Consider the following 11,893-nt stretch of genomic DNA (forward strand, 5'->3'; position numbering starts at 1 on the left):
CGGAGGCTGAGGCGGCGGAGGCAGCAGCGGCGGCGGAGGCGGCAGCGGCAGCAGCGGCGGCGGCAGCGGAGGCAGCAGCGGCGGCGGAGGCAGCAGCGGAGGCAGCAGCGGAGGCAGCAGCGGAGGCAGCAGCGGCGGCGGAGGCAGCAGCGGAGGCAGCAGCGGCTGACCTCCTATTACAGCTAGGAATGGCGGAAAGGCTGGGCAATATTATAATGAGATTTGCCATCACTACTCTGGTCAGCCTTGTAACAGAAGGGAGGCGTCCCTATTCCTACAGGGAACCATTGCGCCCAGGGCAGCCGTCCCTCCTGCTTACCCCTTGTCATGGGCCCTGATAGTGGGGGCATACTACAGTCCCCTAAACTGAGGGGGGAAGAGGAGGGAGGAGGAGGATGGAGGAGAAAGGAGGAAGGGAGGGAGGGGTCTAACCTCCTATCACAGCCAGGACTGGCAGGTCAATATTATTATAATGGGGGGGGGGGGTTTCAATTATCTAGATGTGGACTTGGCGGGAGGAACCCCTCGCTCATCTAAGTCTCGCCATTTCCTAAATATCTTGCAGGACAATTTCATGGGTCAGTTGGTGACACCAACAAGAGATAAAGCATTACTAGACTTACTGATTACACATAACACAGACCTGTTGGCAGATGTGGAAATACGGGGGCACCTAGGAGACAGCGATCAGAGGAATTACATTGAGTAGAAATCACAGAGGAGGGTAATACAAGAAACACTGAATATCAAAAGAGCCAACTTCCCTAAACTGCGCTCTGCTACACGATATTATATGGGATAAAATCCTAGGAAGTGCTTTGGGTATTTATTAACCACTTGCCAAACACAATATAGTATGTATACAGTATCTCACAAAAGTAAGTACACCCCTCACATTTTTGAAAATCTTTTCTTCTATCTTTTTATGTGACAACACTGAAGAAATGACACTTTGCTACACTGTTACACAAGCTGTACACTCACTGCACAACATTATAGATACAAAGTGTCATTTCTTCATTGTTGTGACATGAAGAGAGAATAACATATGTCCAATGTGACTGAGGGGTGTACTTACTTTTGTGAGATACTGTAGGTTGCGGTTTTCAAGTGGTTTGCCAGTGGCCCCCCCTGGAGTTTCTCGGGCTTACAGTTTCCCCCAGCTCGCCCGAGAAACCATCCGGTGATGCCGCCAGCCCGTCACACAGGTGATCAAAGAGTAGATTCACTTTGATCGTCTCTATGGTCTTGGAGGACTGGACATCAAGAGCAATAATTCTAGCACTAGACCTCCTCTAACGCTAAACATGTAACCTGTAAACATAAAGCGTCGCCTACGGAGAATTCCAAGTACCGTAGTTTGGCGCCATTCCACGGGAGTGCGCAAATTTAAAGCGTGACATGTTAGGTATCAATTAACTCGGTGCAACATCATCATTCACATTATACAAAGAAAATTGGGGTATATTGGGGTTCAAGTGGATATTTATCCTCCATCTTTTCATACAGCAGCCTGGAACCTGATCACAGCCTCCCCTCCCCTTCCCTCCCCTCCCCCGGCCCTTTATCGTATGACGAGGAGGACGGACTCACCGAACAGCTCTATGTAGACTTCCTGTAAGGTGTGGACGCTGCAGAACTGGTTGAGCTCATGGTGGATCTTATTAAATATTAAGGCCTTGTCATAGTCCGCCGTGTAGTTCTTCACAATATCGTACACTGCGGGGGCAACACAGAGAGCAAACCATTAGTATTCCAGCGACCGACCGCCTCGTATCCAACATGGAGGTGAAGACACGTCAGATATACGGGGATCACCGATTGGCTCACCTGCATTGGGAATGAGGAAATTCACCACTTCTATCCGGTCAAAATAGATCATCACTCCTCCACTAGGATGAAGAGACATCAGATTAATGAGAGCGACCGGGAGAGGAAGAGCGAGAGGGCGAACAGGAGAGGAGCAAGAGCGAGGGGGAGAACAGGAGCAAGAGCGAGGGGGAGAACAGAGAAGAGCGAGGGGGAGAACAGAGAAGAGCGAGGGGGAGAACAGGAGAGGAGCAAGAGCGAGAGGGCGACCGGGAGAGGAGCAAGAGGGCGAACGGGAGAGAAAGAGCGAGGGGGAGAACAGGAGCAAGAGCGAGGGGGAGAACAGAGAAGAGCGAGGGGGAGAACAGGAGAGGAGCAAGAGCGAGAGGGCGACCGGGAGAGGAGCAAGAGGGCGAACGGGAGAGAAAGAGCGAGGGGGCGAACGGGAGAGAAAGAGCGAGGGGGCGAACAGAAGAGAAAGAGCGAGGGGGCGAACAGAAGAGAAAGAGCGAGGGGGCGAACAGAAGAGAAAGAGCGAGGGGGCGAACAGAAGAGAAAGAGCGAGGGGGCGAACAGAAGAGAAAGAGCGAGGGGGCGAACAGAAGAGAAAGAGCGAGGGGGCGAACAGAAGAGAAAGAGCGAGGGGGCGAACAGAAGAGAAAGAGCGAGGGGGCGAACAGAAGAAGAGCGAGGGGGGCGAACAGAAGAAGAGCGAGGGGGCAAACAGAAGAAGAGCGAGGGGGAGAACAGAGAGGAGCAAGAGCGAGGGGGAACAGAGAGGAGCAAGAGCGAGGGGGAACAGAGAGGAGCAAGAGCGAGGGGGAACAGAGAGGAGCAAGAGCGAGGGGGAACAGAGAGGAGCAAGAGCGAGGGGGAACAGAGAGGAGCAAGAGCGAGGGGGAACAGAGAGGAGCAAGAGCGAGGGGGAACAGAGAGGAGCAAGAGCGAGGGGGAACAGAGAGAGGAGCAAGAGCGAGGGGGAACAGAGAGAGGAGCAAGAGCGAGGGGGAACAGAGAGAGGAGCAAGAGCGAGGGGGAACAGAGAGGAGCGAGGGGGAACAGAGAGAGGAGCAAGAGCGAGGGGGAACAGAGAGGAGCGAGGGGGAACAGAGAGAGGAGCAAGAGCGAGGGGGAACAGAGAGAGGAGCAAGAGCGAGGGGGAACAGAGAGGAGCGAGGGGGAACAGAGAGAGGAGCAAGAGCGAGGGGGAACAGAGAGAGGAGCAAGAGCGAGGGGAACAGAGAGAGGAGCAAGAGCGAGGGGAACAGAGAGAGGAGCAAGAGCGAGGGGAACAGAGAGAGGAGCAAGAGCGAGGGGAACAGAGAGAGGAGCAAGAGCGAGGGGAACAGAGAGAGGAGCAAGAGCGAGGGGAACAGAGAGAGGAGCAAGAGCGAGGGGAACAGAGAGAGGAGCAAGAGCGAGGGGAACAGAGAGAGGAGCAAGAGCGAGGGGAACAGAGAGAGGAGCAAGAGCGAGGGGGAACAGAGAGGAGCGAGGGGGAACAGAGAGAGGAGCAAGAGCGAGGGGGAACAGAGAGAGGAGCAAGAGCGAGGGGAACAGAGAGAGGAGCAAGAGCGAGGGGAACAGAGAGAGGAGCAAGAGCGAGGGGAACAGAGAGAGGAGCAAGAGCGAGGGGAACAGAGAGAGGAGCAAGAGCGAGGGGAACAGAGAGAGGAGCAAGAGCGAGGGGAACAGAGAGAGGAGCAAGAGCGAGGGGAACAGAGAGAGGAGCAAGAGCGAGGGGAACAGAGAGAGGAGCAAGAGCGAGGGGAACAGAGAGAGGAGCAAGAGCGAGGGGAACAGAGAGAGGAGCAAGAGCGAGGGGAACAGAGAGAGGAGCAAGAGCGAGGGGAACAGAGAGAGGAGCAAGAGCGAGGGGAACAGAGAGAGGAGCAAGAGCGAGGGGAACAGAGAGAGGAGCAAGAGCGAGGGGAACAGAGAGAGGAGCAAGAGCGAGGGGAACAGAGAGAGGAGCGAGAGCGAGGGGAAAAGAGAGAGGAGCGAGAGCGAGGGGAACAGAGAGAGGAGCGAGAGCGAGGGGAACAGAGAGAGGAGCGAGAGCGAGGGGGAACAGAGAGAGGAGCGAGAGCGAGGGGGAACAGAGAGAGGAGCGAGAGCGAGGGGGAACAGAGAGGAGCGAGAGCGAGGGGGAACAGAGAGGAGCGAGAGCGAGGGGGAACAGAGAGGAGCGAGAGCGAGGGGGAACAGAGAGGAGCGAGAGCGAGGGGGAACAGAGAGGAGCGAGAGCGAGGGGGAACAGAGAGGAGCGAGAGCGAGGGGGAACAGAGAGGAGCGAGAGCGAGGGGGAACAGAGAGGAGCGAGAGCGAGGGGGAACAGAGAGGAGCGAGAGCGAGGGGGAACAGAGAGGAGCGAGGGGGAACAGAGAGGAGCGAGGGGGAACAGAGAGGAGCGAGGGGGAACAGAGAGGAGCGAGGGGGAACAGAGAGGAGCGAGAGCGAGGGGGAACAGAGAGGAGCGAGAGCGAGGGGGAACAGAGAGGAGCGAGAGCGAGGGGGAACAGAGAGGAGCGAGAGCGAGGGGGAACAGAGAGGAGCGAGGGGGAACAGAGAGGAGCAAGAGCGAGGGGAACAGAGAGGAGCAAGAGCGAGGGGAACAGAGAGGAGCGAGAGCGAACAGAGAGGAGCGAGAGCGAGGGGAACAGAGAGGAGCGAGAGCGAGGGGGAACAGAGAGGAGCGAGAGCGAGGGGGAACAGAGAGGAGCGAGAGCGAGGGGGAACAGAGAGGAGCGAGAGCGAGGGGGAACAGAGAGGAGCGAGAGCGAGGGGGAACAGAGAGGAGCGAGGGGGAACAGAGAGGAGCGAGAGCGAGGGGAACAGAGAGGAGCGAGAGCGAGGGGGAACAGAGAGGAGCGAGAGCGAGGGGGAACAGAGAGGAGCGAGAGCGAGGGGGAACAGAGAGGAGCGAGAGCGAACAGAGAGGAGCGAGAGCGAGGGGAACAGAGAGGAGCGAGAGCGAGGGGGAACAGAGAGGAGCGAGAGCGAGGGGGAACAGAGAGGAGCGAGAGCGAGGGGGAACAGAGAGGAGCGAGAGCGAGGGGGAACAGAGAGGAGCGAGAGCGAGGGGGAACAGAGAGGAGCGAGAGCGAGGGGGAACAGAGAGGAGCGAGGGGGAACAGAGAGGAGCAAGAGCGAGGGGAACAGAGAGGAGCGAGAGCGAACAGAGAGGAGCGAGAGCGAGGGGAACAGAGAGGAGCGAGGGGGAACAGAGAGGAGCGAGGGGGAACAGAGAGGAGCGAGAGCGAGGGGGAACAGAGAGGAGCGAGAGCGAGGGGGAACAGAGAGGAGCGAGAGCGAGGGGAACAGAGAGGAGCAAGAGTGAGGGGGAACAGAGGAGCAAGAGCGAGGGGAACAGAGAGGAGCGAGAGTGAGGGGGAACAGAGGAGCGAGGGGACAAACACTATTAGAACCATATATAATATTCATATTATTACTATGAGCCAACGAGGGCCTCAAATGTGGCCCCTGACATCACCAAAGGGCCACACACAATGTTTAGTATATGTAATGCTGGAGAAGAGTGTCAGAGACTGCAGAGTCAATAGAGGAAGTGAGGATCAGAGAGTGAGGAAGACAGGAGAAAATCGGGCAGAGGTTGCAGCACTGAGAACGGGTTACATGTTTCTCACTAAAAATAGGTGTAACATGTCCCCAAACGTGAACTTATCCTTTAATACAGGAGGAATCAGAGGGACCCGATCCTGAGAGCTTACAATCTAGGAGGGAGGGTCAAGTGAGACAAAAACGTAATAACTGTGGGGGATGGGCTGATGGAATAAGTGGAAATAGTACAGTTGTTCGATGGGACAGGAAAGGCCTCTCTGAAGAGAAGGTTTCAGGGATCTTCTTAAATTGGATAGAGGAGAAGATAGTTGGACGGATTGGGGTAGGGAGTTTCATAGGATGGGACAGGCTCTGGTGAAGTCCTGGAGGTGAGCATGGGAGGAGAGCTAGAGAGCAGGAGGTGTTGAGAGGAACAAAGGGAATGATTTGGTTGGTATTGTGAGGCCGGGTCAGTGATGTAGCTGGGGGCAGAGTTGTGGATGACTTTGTAAGTTATTGTTAGTATTTTGAATTTAAATAATTGGGTGAGTGGAAGCCAATGGAGGGATTGGCAGAGAGGGGTGGAGGACACTGAATGGAGACCAGTGGATGGATTGGTAGAGATGGGTGGAGGACACTGAATAGAGGCCAGTGGAGGGATTGGTAGAGAGGAGTGGAGGACACTGAATGGAGGTCAGTGGAGGGATTGGTAGAGAGGGGTGGAGGACACTGAATGGAGGCCAGTGGAGGGATTGGTAGAGAGGGGTGGAGGACACTGAATGGAGGTCAGTGGAGGGATTGGTAGAGAGGGGTGGAGGACACTGAATGGAGGCCAGTGGAGGGATTGGTAGAGAGGGGTGGAGGACACTGAATGGAGACCAGTGGAGGGATTGGTAGAGCGGGGTAGAGGACACTGAGGGGAGGCCAGTGGAGGGATTGGTAGAGAGGGGTGGAGGACACTGAATGGAGGCCAGTGGAGGGATTGGCAGAGAGGAGTGGAGGACACTGAATGGAGGCCAGTGGAGGGATTGGTAGAGAGGGGTGGAGGACACTGAATGGAGACCAGTGGAGGGATTGGTAGAGAGGGGTGGAGGACACTGAGAGGAGGTCAGTGGAGGGATTGGTAGAGAGGGGTGGAGGACACTGAATGGAGACCAGTGGAGGGATTGGTAGAGAGGGTGGAGGACACTGAATGGAGGCCAGTGGAGGGATTGGTAGAGAGGGGTGGAGGACACTGAATGGAGGCCAGTGGAGGGATTGGTAGAGAGGGGTGGAGGACACTGAATGGAGGTCAGTGGAGGGATTGGTAGAGAGGGGTGGAGGACACTGAATGGAGGCCAGTGGAGGGATTGGTAGAGAGGGGTGGAGGACACTGAATGGAGACCAGTGGAGGGATTGGTAGAGCGGGGTAGAGGACACTGAGGGGAGGCCAGTGGAGGGATTGGTAGAGAGGGGTGGAGGACACTGAATGGAGGCCAGTGGAGGGATTGGCAGAGAGGAGTGGAGGACACTGAATGGAGGCCAGTGGAGGGATTGGTAGAGAGGGGTGGAGGACACTGAATGGAGACCAGTGGAGGGATTGGTAGAGAGGGGTGGAGGACACTGAATGGAGACCAGTGGAGGGATTGGTAGAGAGGGGTGGAGGACACTGAATGGAGACCAGTGGAGGGATTGGTAGAGAGGGGTGGAGGACACTGAATGGAGACCAGTGGAGGGATTGGTAGAGAGGGGTGGAGGACACTGAGAGGAGGTCAGTGGAGGGATTGGTAGAGAGGGGTGGAGGACACTGAATGGAGACCAGTGGAGGGATTGGTAGAGAGGGTGGAGGACACTGAATGGAGGCCAGTGGAGGGATTGGTAGAGAGGGTGGAGGACACTGAATGGAGGTCAGTGGAGGGATTGGCAGAGAGGGGACACTGAGCAGTTGGTAAGGTGGAGGAGTCTGGCAGCAGCATTCATGGTGGACTGAAGGGGGGAGGAGCCTATGTAAAAGGTAAACCAACGAGGAGGGGGGCATTTAAGGACCCATGTACCCCTGTTAGGGGAGCTGTGTCCCTCCCCCCCCTCCATTGGAAGCACCGGGTCCCGACTCTGATGAACACGCGATCTTACCTCGTACCGCAAGGAACGTTCTTCACTTCATCGGTTTGTAAAGTGCTCTATAAAAACAAAAGAAGAAGAAAGAAGAGAATAAATGTTCCAATAATGAGGAGAAAATCTCTAATAACCAGCAGCCGATTCTTCTGAATGAGACATAATAGAGGAGGAACATCCAATACTAATAACACCGCTTTTCCAATCTCGTAATACAAAGTGAGAAATATCAGCACCGCATCTCAATTATCAATACAAAAAAGAGAAGAGGGCGGGTCTTCAAATGGATTGTAAACCCTTCCAGACCACTTTTTACTACAGGTAAATAATGATTTAAAATAAAAAAAAAAGGTTTAGGGTTAAACTTCCCTCATTTACAGACCAAAGTTTATTCCGTTCACCCCCAAACCTATTTCTGACATTTGTTGATGAGATTTTATTCTTAGAACCCCCAAACATTATATAATATATATTTTTTTTAGCAGATACCCTAGGGCAGGGTTTGACAAATTTGCTTGGAATCTAGGAGCCAGCTAAAAAAGTTAGGAGCCAGAAAACGCGCCCCGTCCCGACGAGCTTGCACGCAGAAGCGAACACATACGTGAGTAGCGCCCGCATATGTAAACGGCATTCAAACCACACATGTGAAGCATCGCCGCGATTGGTAGAGCGAGAGCAATAATTCTAGCCCTAGACCTCCTCTGTAACTCAAAACATGCAACCTGTAGAATTTTTTAAACGTCGCCTATGGAGATTTTAAAGGGTAAAAGTTTGTCGGCATTCCACGAGCGGACGCAATTTTGAAGCGTGACGTGTTGGGTATCAATTTACTCGGCGTAACATTATCTTTCACAATATAAAAAAAAAAAATTGGGATAACTTTACTTTTGTCTTATTTTTTAATGAAAAAAAAGTAGATTTTTTCCCCAAAAAAGAGCGCTTGTAAGACCGCTGCGCAAATACGGCGTGACAGAAAGTATTGCAACGATCGCCATTTTATTCTCTAGGGTGTTAGGATAAAAAATATATATAATGTTTGGGGGTTCTAATTAGAGGGAAGGAGATGGCAGTGAAAATAGTAAAAAATTACATTAGAATTGCTGTTTAACTTGTAATGCTTAACTTGTAATACCAACGGCCACCACCAGATGGCGCCAGCTCACAAGCCAAGTCGCCAGGACACTATTTCTAGTCGACCTGGCGACCGGGATTTGTCGAGCCCTGCCCTAGGGAATAAAATGGTGGTTGTTGCAATATTTTATGTCACACGGTATTTGCGCAGCGGTCTTTCAAATGCAATTTTTTGAGAAAAAAAAAAAAGGACACTTTCATGAATTAAAACAAAAACTAAACAGTAAAGATAGCCCAATTTTGTATAATGTGAAAGATGACGTTACGCCGAGTAAATAGATACCCAACACGTCGCGCTTTGAAATTGCGCCCGCTCGTGGAATGGCGATAAAACTACGGTACTTAAAAAGCTCCATAAGCGACTCCAACTACTTGCCGACCAGCCTCCGTCATTTTACGGCGGCAGGTCGGCTCCCCTGCGCGAGAGAACGTAGCTATACGTCTGCTCCCCTGCGCGAGAGAACGTAGCTATACGTCTGCTCCCCTGCGCGAGAGCACGTAGCTATACGTCGGCTCCCCTGCGCGAGAGCACGTAGCTATACGTCGGCTCCCCTGCGCAAGAGCACGTAGCTATACGTCGGCTCCCCTGCGCAAGAGCACGTAGCTATACGTCGGCTCCCCTGCGCGAGAGCACGTAGCTATATGTCGGTTCCCCTGCGCGAGCGCACGTAGCTATGCGTCGGCTCCCCTGCGCGAGAGAACGTAGCTATGCGTCGGCTCCCCTGCGCGGGCCACTAGGCGCGATCGCTCGTTACAGAGCGAGGATCGGGAGCTGTGTGTAAACACACAGCACCCGGTCCTGTCGGGCCGCGTACACACGGTCGGTCCAAACCGATGAAAACAGACTGAAGTTCCGTTTCATCGGTCCAAACCTACCGTGTGTACGGCCCATCGGTCTGTTGTCCAAAACCGATGGTTAGTACGCAAAAGCATCGCTTCAAAACCTGCGCATGCTCAGAATCAAGTCGACGCATGCTTGGAAGCATTGAACTTCGTGTGTTTTACGTCACCGCAGTCTGACCCGATCGGTTTTGGAAACAATGGCGTGTACGCACATCAAACCATCAGTCTGCTTCAGCGGTGAACCGATGGAAACGGTCCGTCGGACCATTCTCATCGGATGGACCGACCGCGTGTACGCGGCCTCAGGGAGAGAAATGCTGATCTTCTGTTCATACAATGTATGAACAGAAGATCAGTCATTTCCCCTAGTGAGGCCACACCCCCCTACAGTTAGAACACACCCAGAGAACACACTTAACCTGTTCCCTGCCCCCTAGTGTTAACCCCTTCCCTGCCAGTGGCATTTTTATAGTAATCAATGCATTTTTATAGCACTGATCGCTATAAAAATGCCAATGGTCCCAAAAATTTGTCAAAAGTGTCCGAAGTGTCCGCCATAATGTCGCAGTAACCGAAAAAAAAAAAAAAACACTGATCACCGCCATTACTAGTAAAAAAAAAAAATTAATAAAAATGCCATAAAACTATCCCCTATTTTGTAAACGCTATAACTTTTGCGCAAACCAATCGATAAACGCTTATTGCGATTTCTTTTTACCAAAAATAGGTAGAAGAATACGTATCGGCCTAAACTGAGGAAAAAAATAATGTTTTATAAATTTTTGGGGGATATTTATTATAGGAAAAAGTAAAAAATATTGCATTTTTTTCAAACTTGCCGCTCTATTTTTGTTTATAGCGCAAAAAATAAAAACCTGCAGAGGTGATCAAATACCACCAAAATAAATCTCTATTTGTGGGGAAAAAAGGACGCCAATTTTGTTTGGGAGCCACGTCGCACGACCGCGCAATTGTCAGTTAAAGCGACGCAGTGCCGAATCGCAAAAACTGGCCGGGTCCTTTTAGCTGCCTAAAGGTCCGGGTCTTAATTGGTTAATGATCAGTCGTGCAGCTCTACCCTACACCCAATTCACGTCGACCATGACGTATAACAGCAACACACCAACAACATGACAAAGCAGCGTGTACTCATACTATGGATTCCATACACACCTGTACAGACTTAAAGGAAGTAATAAATGGCAGCATTAAATGGAAGCCCGGCCCACTTGTTGATGTCAGCAAAGCTCCGCCCCTGAGGGAGAAAAGATCAGAATTAGTTTAGCTGCTCAGGGAAAAATGCAAATCAGGAAGACAACGGGAGACGGAAACAACAGCGACCCGGTAGATGAGTACCCGAGTCTTAACCCCTTCCCTACCACACCGCGCTTATTCTGGCACTTCTCTCCTTCATGTAAAAATCATCATTTTCTTGCTAGAAAATTACTCAGAACCCCCAAACATTATATATGCTTATTTGTTAGCAGACACCCTAAGGAATAAAATGGCGGCCATGGCAACTTTTTATCTCGCACGGTATTTGCGCGAACATTTTTCAAGCGCCTTTTTTTTGGAACAGATGGATGGATGGAGGAGTAGAAGGATGGATGGAGGAGTGAAAGGATGGAGGAGTGGAAGGATGGAGGAGTGGAAGGATGGATGGAGGAGTGGAAGGATGGATGGAGACATGGATGGGTGGAGGAGTGGAAGGATGGATGGATGGATGGAGGAGTGGAAGGATGGAGACATGGATGGATGGAGGAGTGGAAGGATGGATGGATGGAGACATGGATGGATGGAGACATGGAAGGATGGAGGGGTGGAAGGATGGATGGAGACATGGATGGATGGGGGAGTGGAAGGATGGATGGGGGAGTGGAAGGATGGATGGAGACATGGATGGATGGAGGAAAAGGATGGATGGGGGAGTGGAAGGATGGATGGGGGAGTGGAAGGATGGATGGAGACATGGATGGATGGATGGAGGAGAAGGATGGATGGAGACATGGATGGATGGGGGAGTGGAAGGATGGATGGAGACATGGATGGATGGAGACATGGATGGATGGAGACATGGAAGGATGGATGGATGGGGGAGTGGAAGGATGGATGGAGACATGGATGGATGGAGGAGTGGAAGGATGGATGGGGGAGTGGAAGGATGGATGGAGACATGGATGGATGGATGGAGGAGAAGGATGGATGGAGACATGGATGGATGGGGGAGTGGAAGGATGGATGGAGACATGGAAGGATGGAGACATGGATGGATGGAGACATGGATGGATGGAAGGATGGATGGATGGAGACATGGATGGATGGGGGAGTGGAAGGATGGGGGAGTGGAAGGATGGATGGAGACATGGATGGATGGAGGGGTGGAAGGATGGATGGAGACATGGATGGATGGGGGAGTGGAAGGATGGATGGAGACATGGATGGATGGAGGGTGGAA

At 52.5% G+C, this 11,893-nt stretch overlaps 1 protein-coding gene across 2 annotated transcripts in view; it reads right to left on the reverse strand.

The window, feature by feature from the left end:
- LOC120923424 (erlin-2) overlaps positions 1–10,716 on the reverse strand; it is a 30,987-nt gene extending 20,271 nt beyond the window's left edge. Inside the window, exons 1-5 of one of the 2 annotated variants that reach the window (XM_040334968.1) lie at positions 10,612–10,716; positions 7,483–7,529; positions 1,831–1,892; positions 1,594–1,719; positions 644–673 (exon numbers count right to left, since the gene is read on the reverse strand). In XM_040334968.1, the coding sequence (XP_040190902.1) occupies positions 644–673; positions 1,594–1,719; positions 1,831–1,892; positions 7,483–7,529; positions 10,612–10,647 (301 nt within the window). In that variant the 5' untranslated portion in view covers positions 10,648–10,716. The remainder of the gene's footprint in view (positions 1–643; positions 674–1,593; positions 1,720–1,830; positions 1,893–7,482; positions 7,530–10,611) is intronic. The other variant, XM_040334969.1, reaches the window with a different exon arrangement.
- Positions 10,717–11,893: the final 1,177 nt, after the last annotated feature.

Source organism: Rana temporaria, unplaced genomic scaffold, assembly GCF_905171775.1.
Source record: "Rana temporaria unplaced genomic scaffold, aRanTem1.1, whole genome shotgun sequence".
Lineage (NCBI taxonomy): Eukaryota > Metazoa > Chordata > Amphibia > Anura > Ranidae > Rana > Rana temporaria.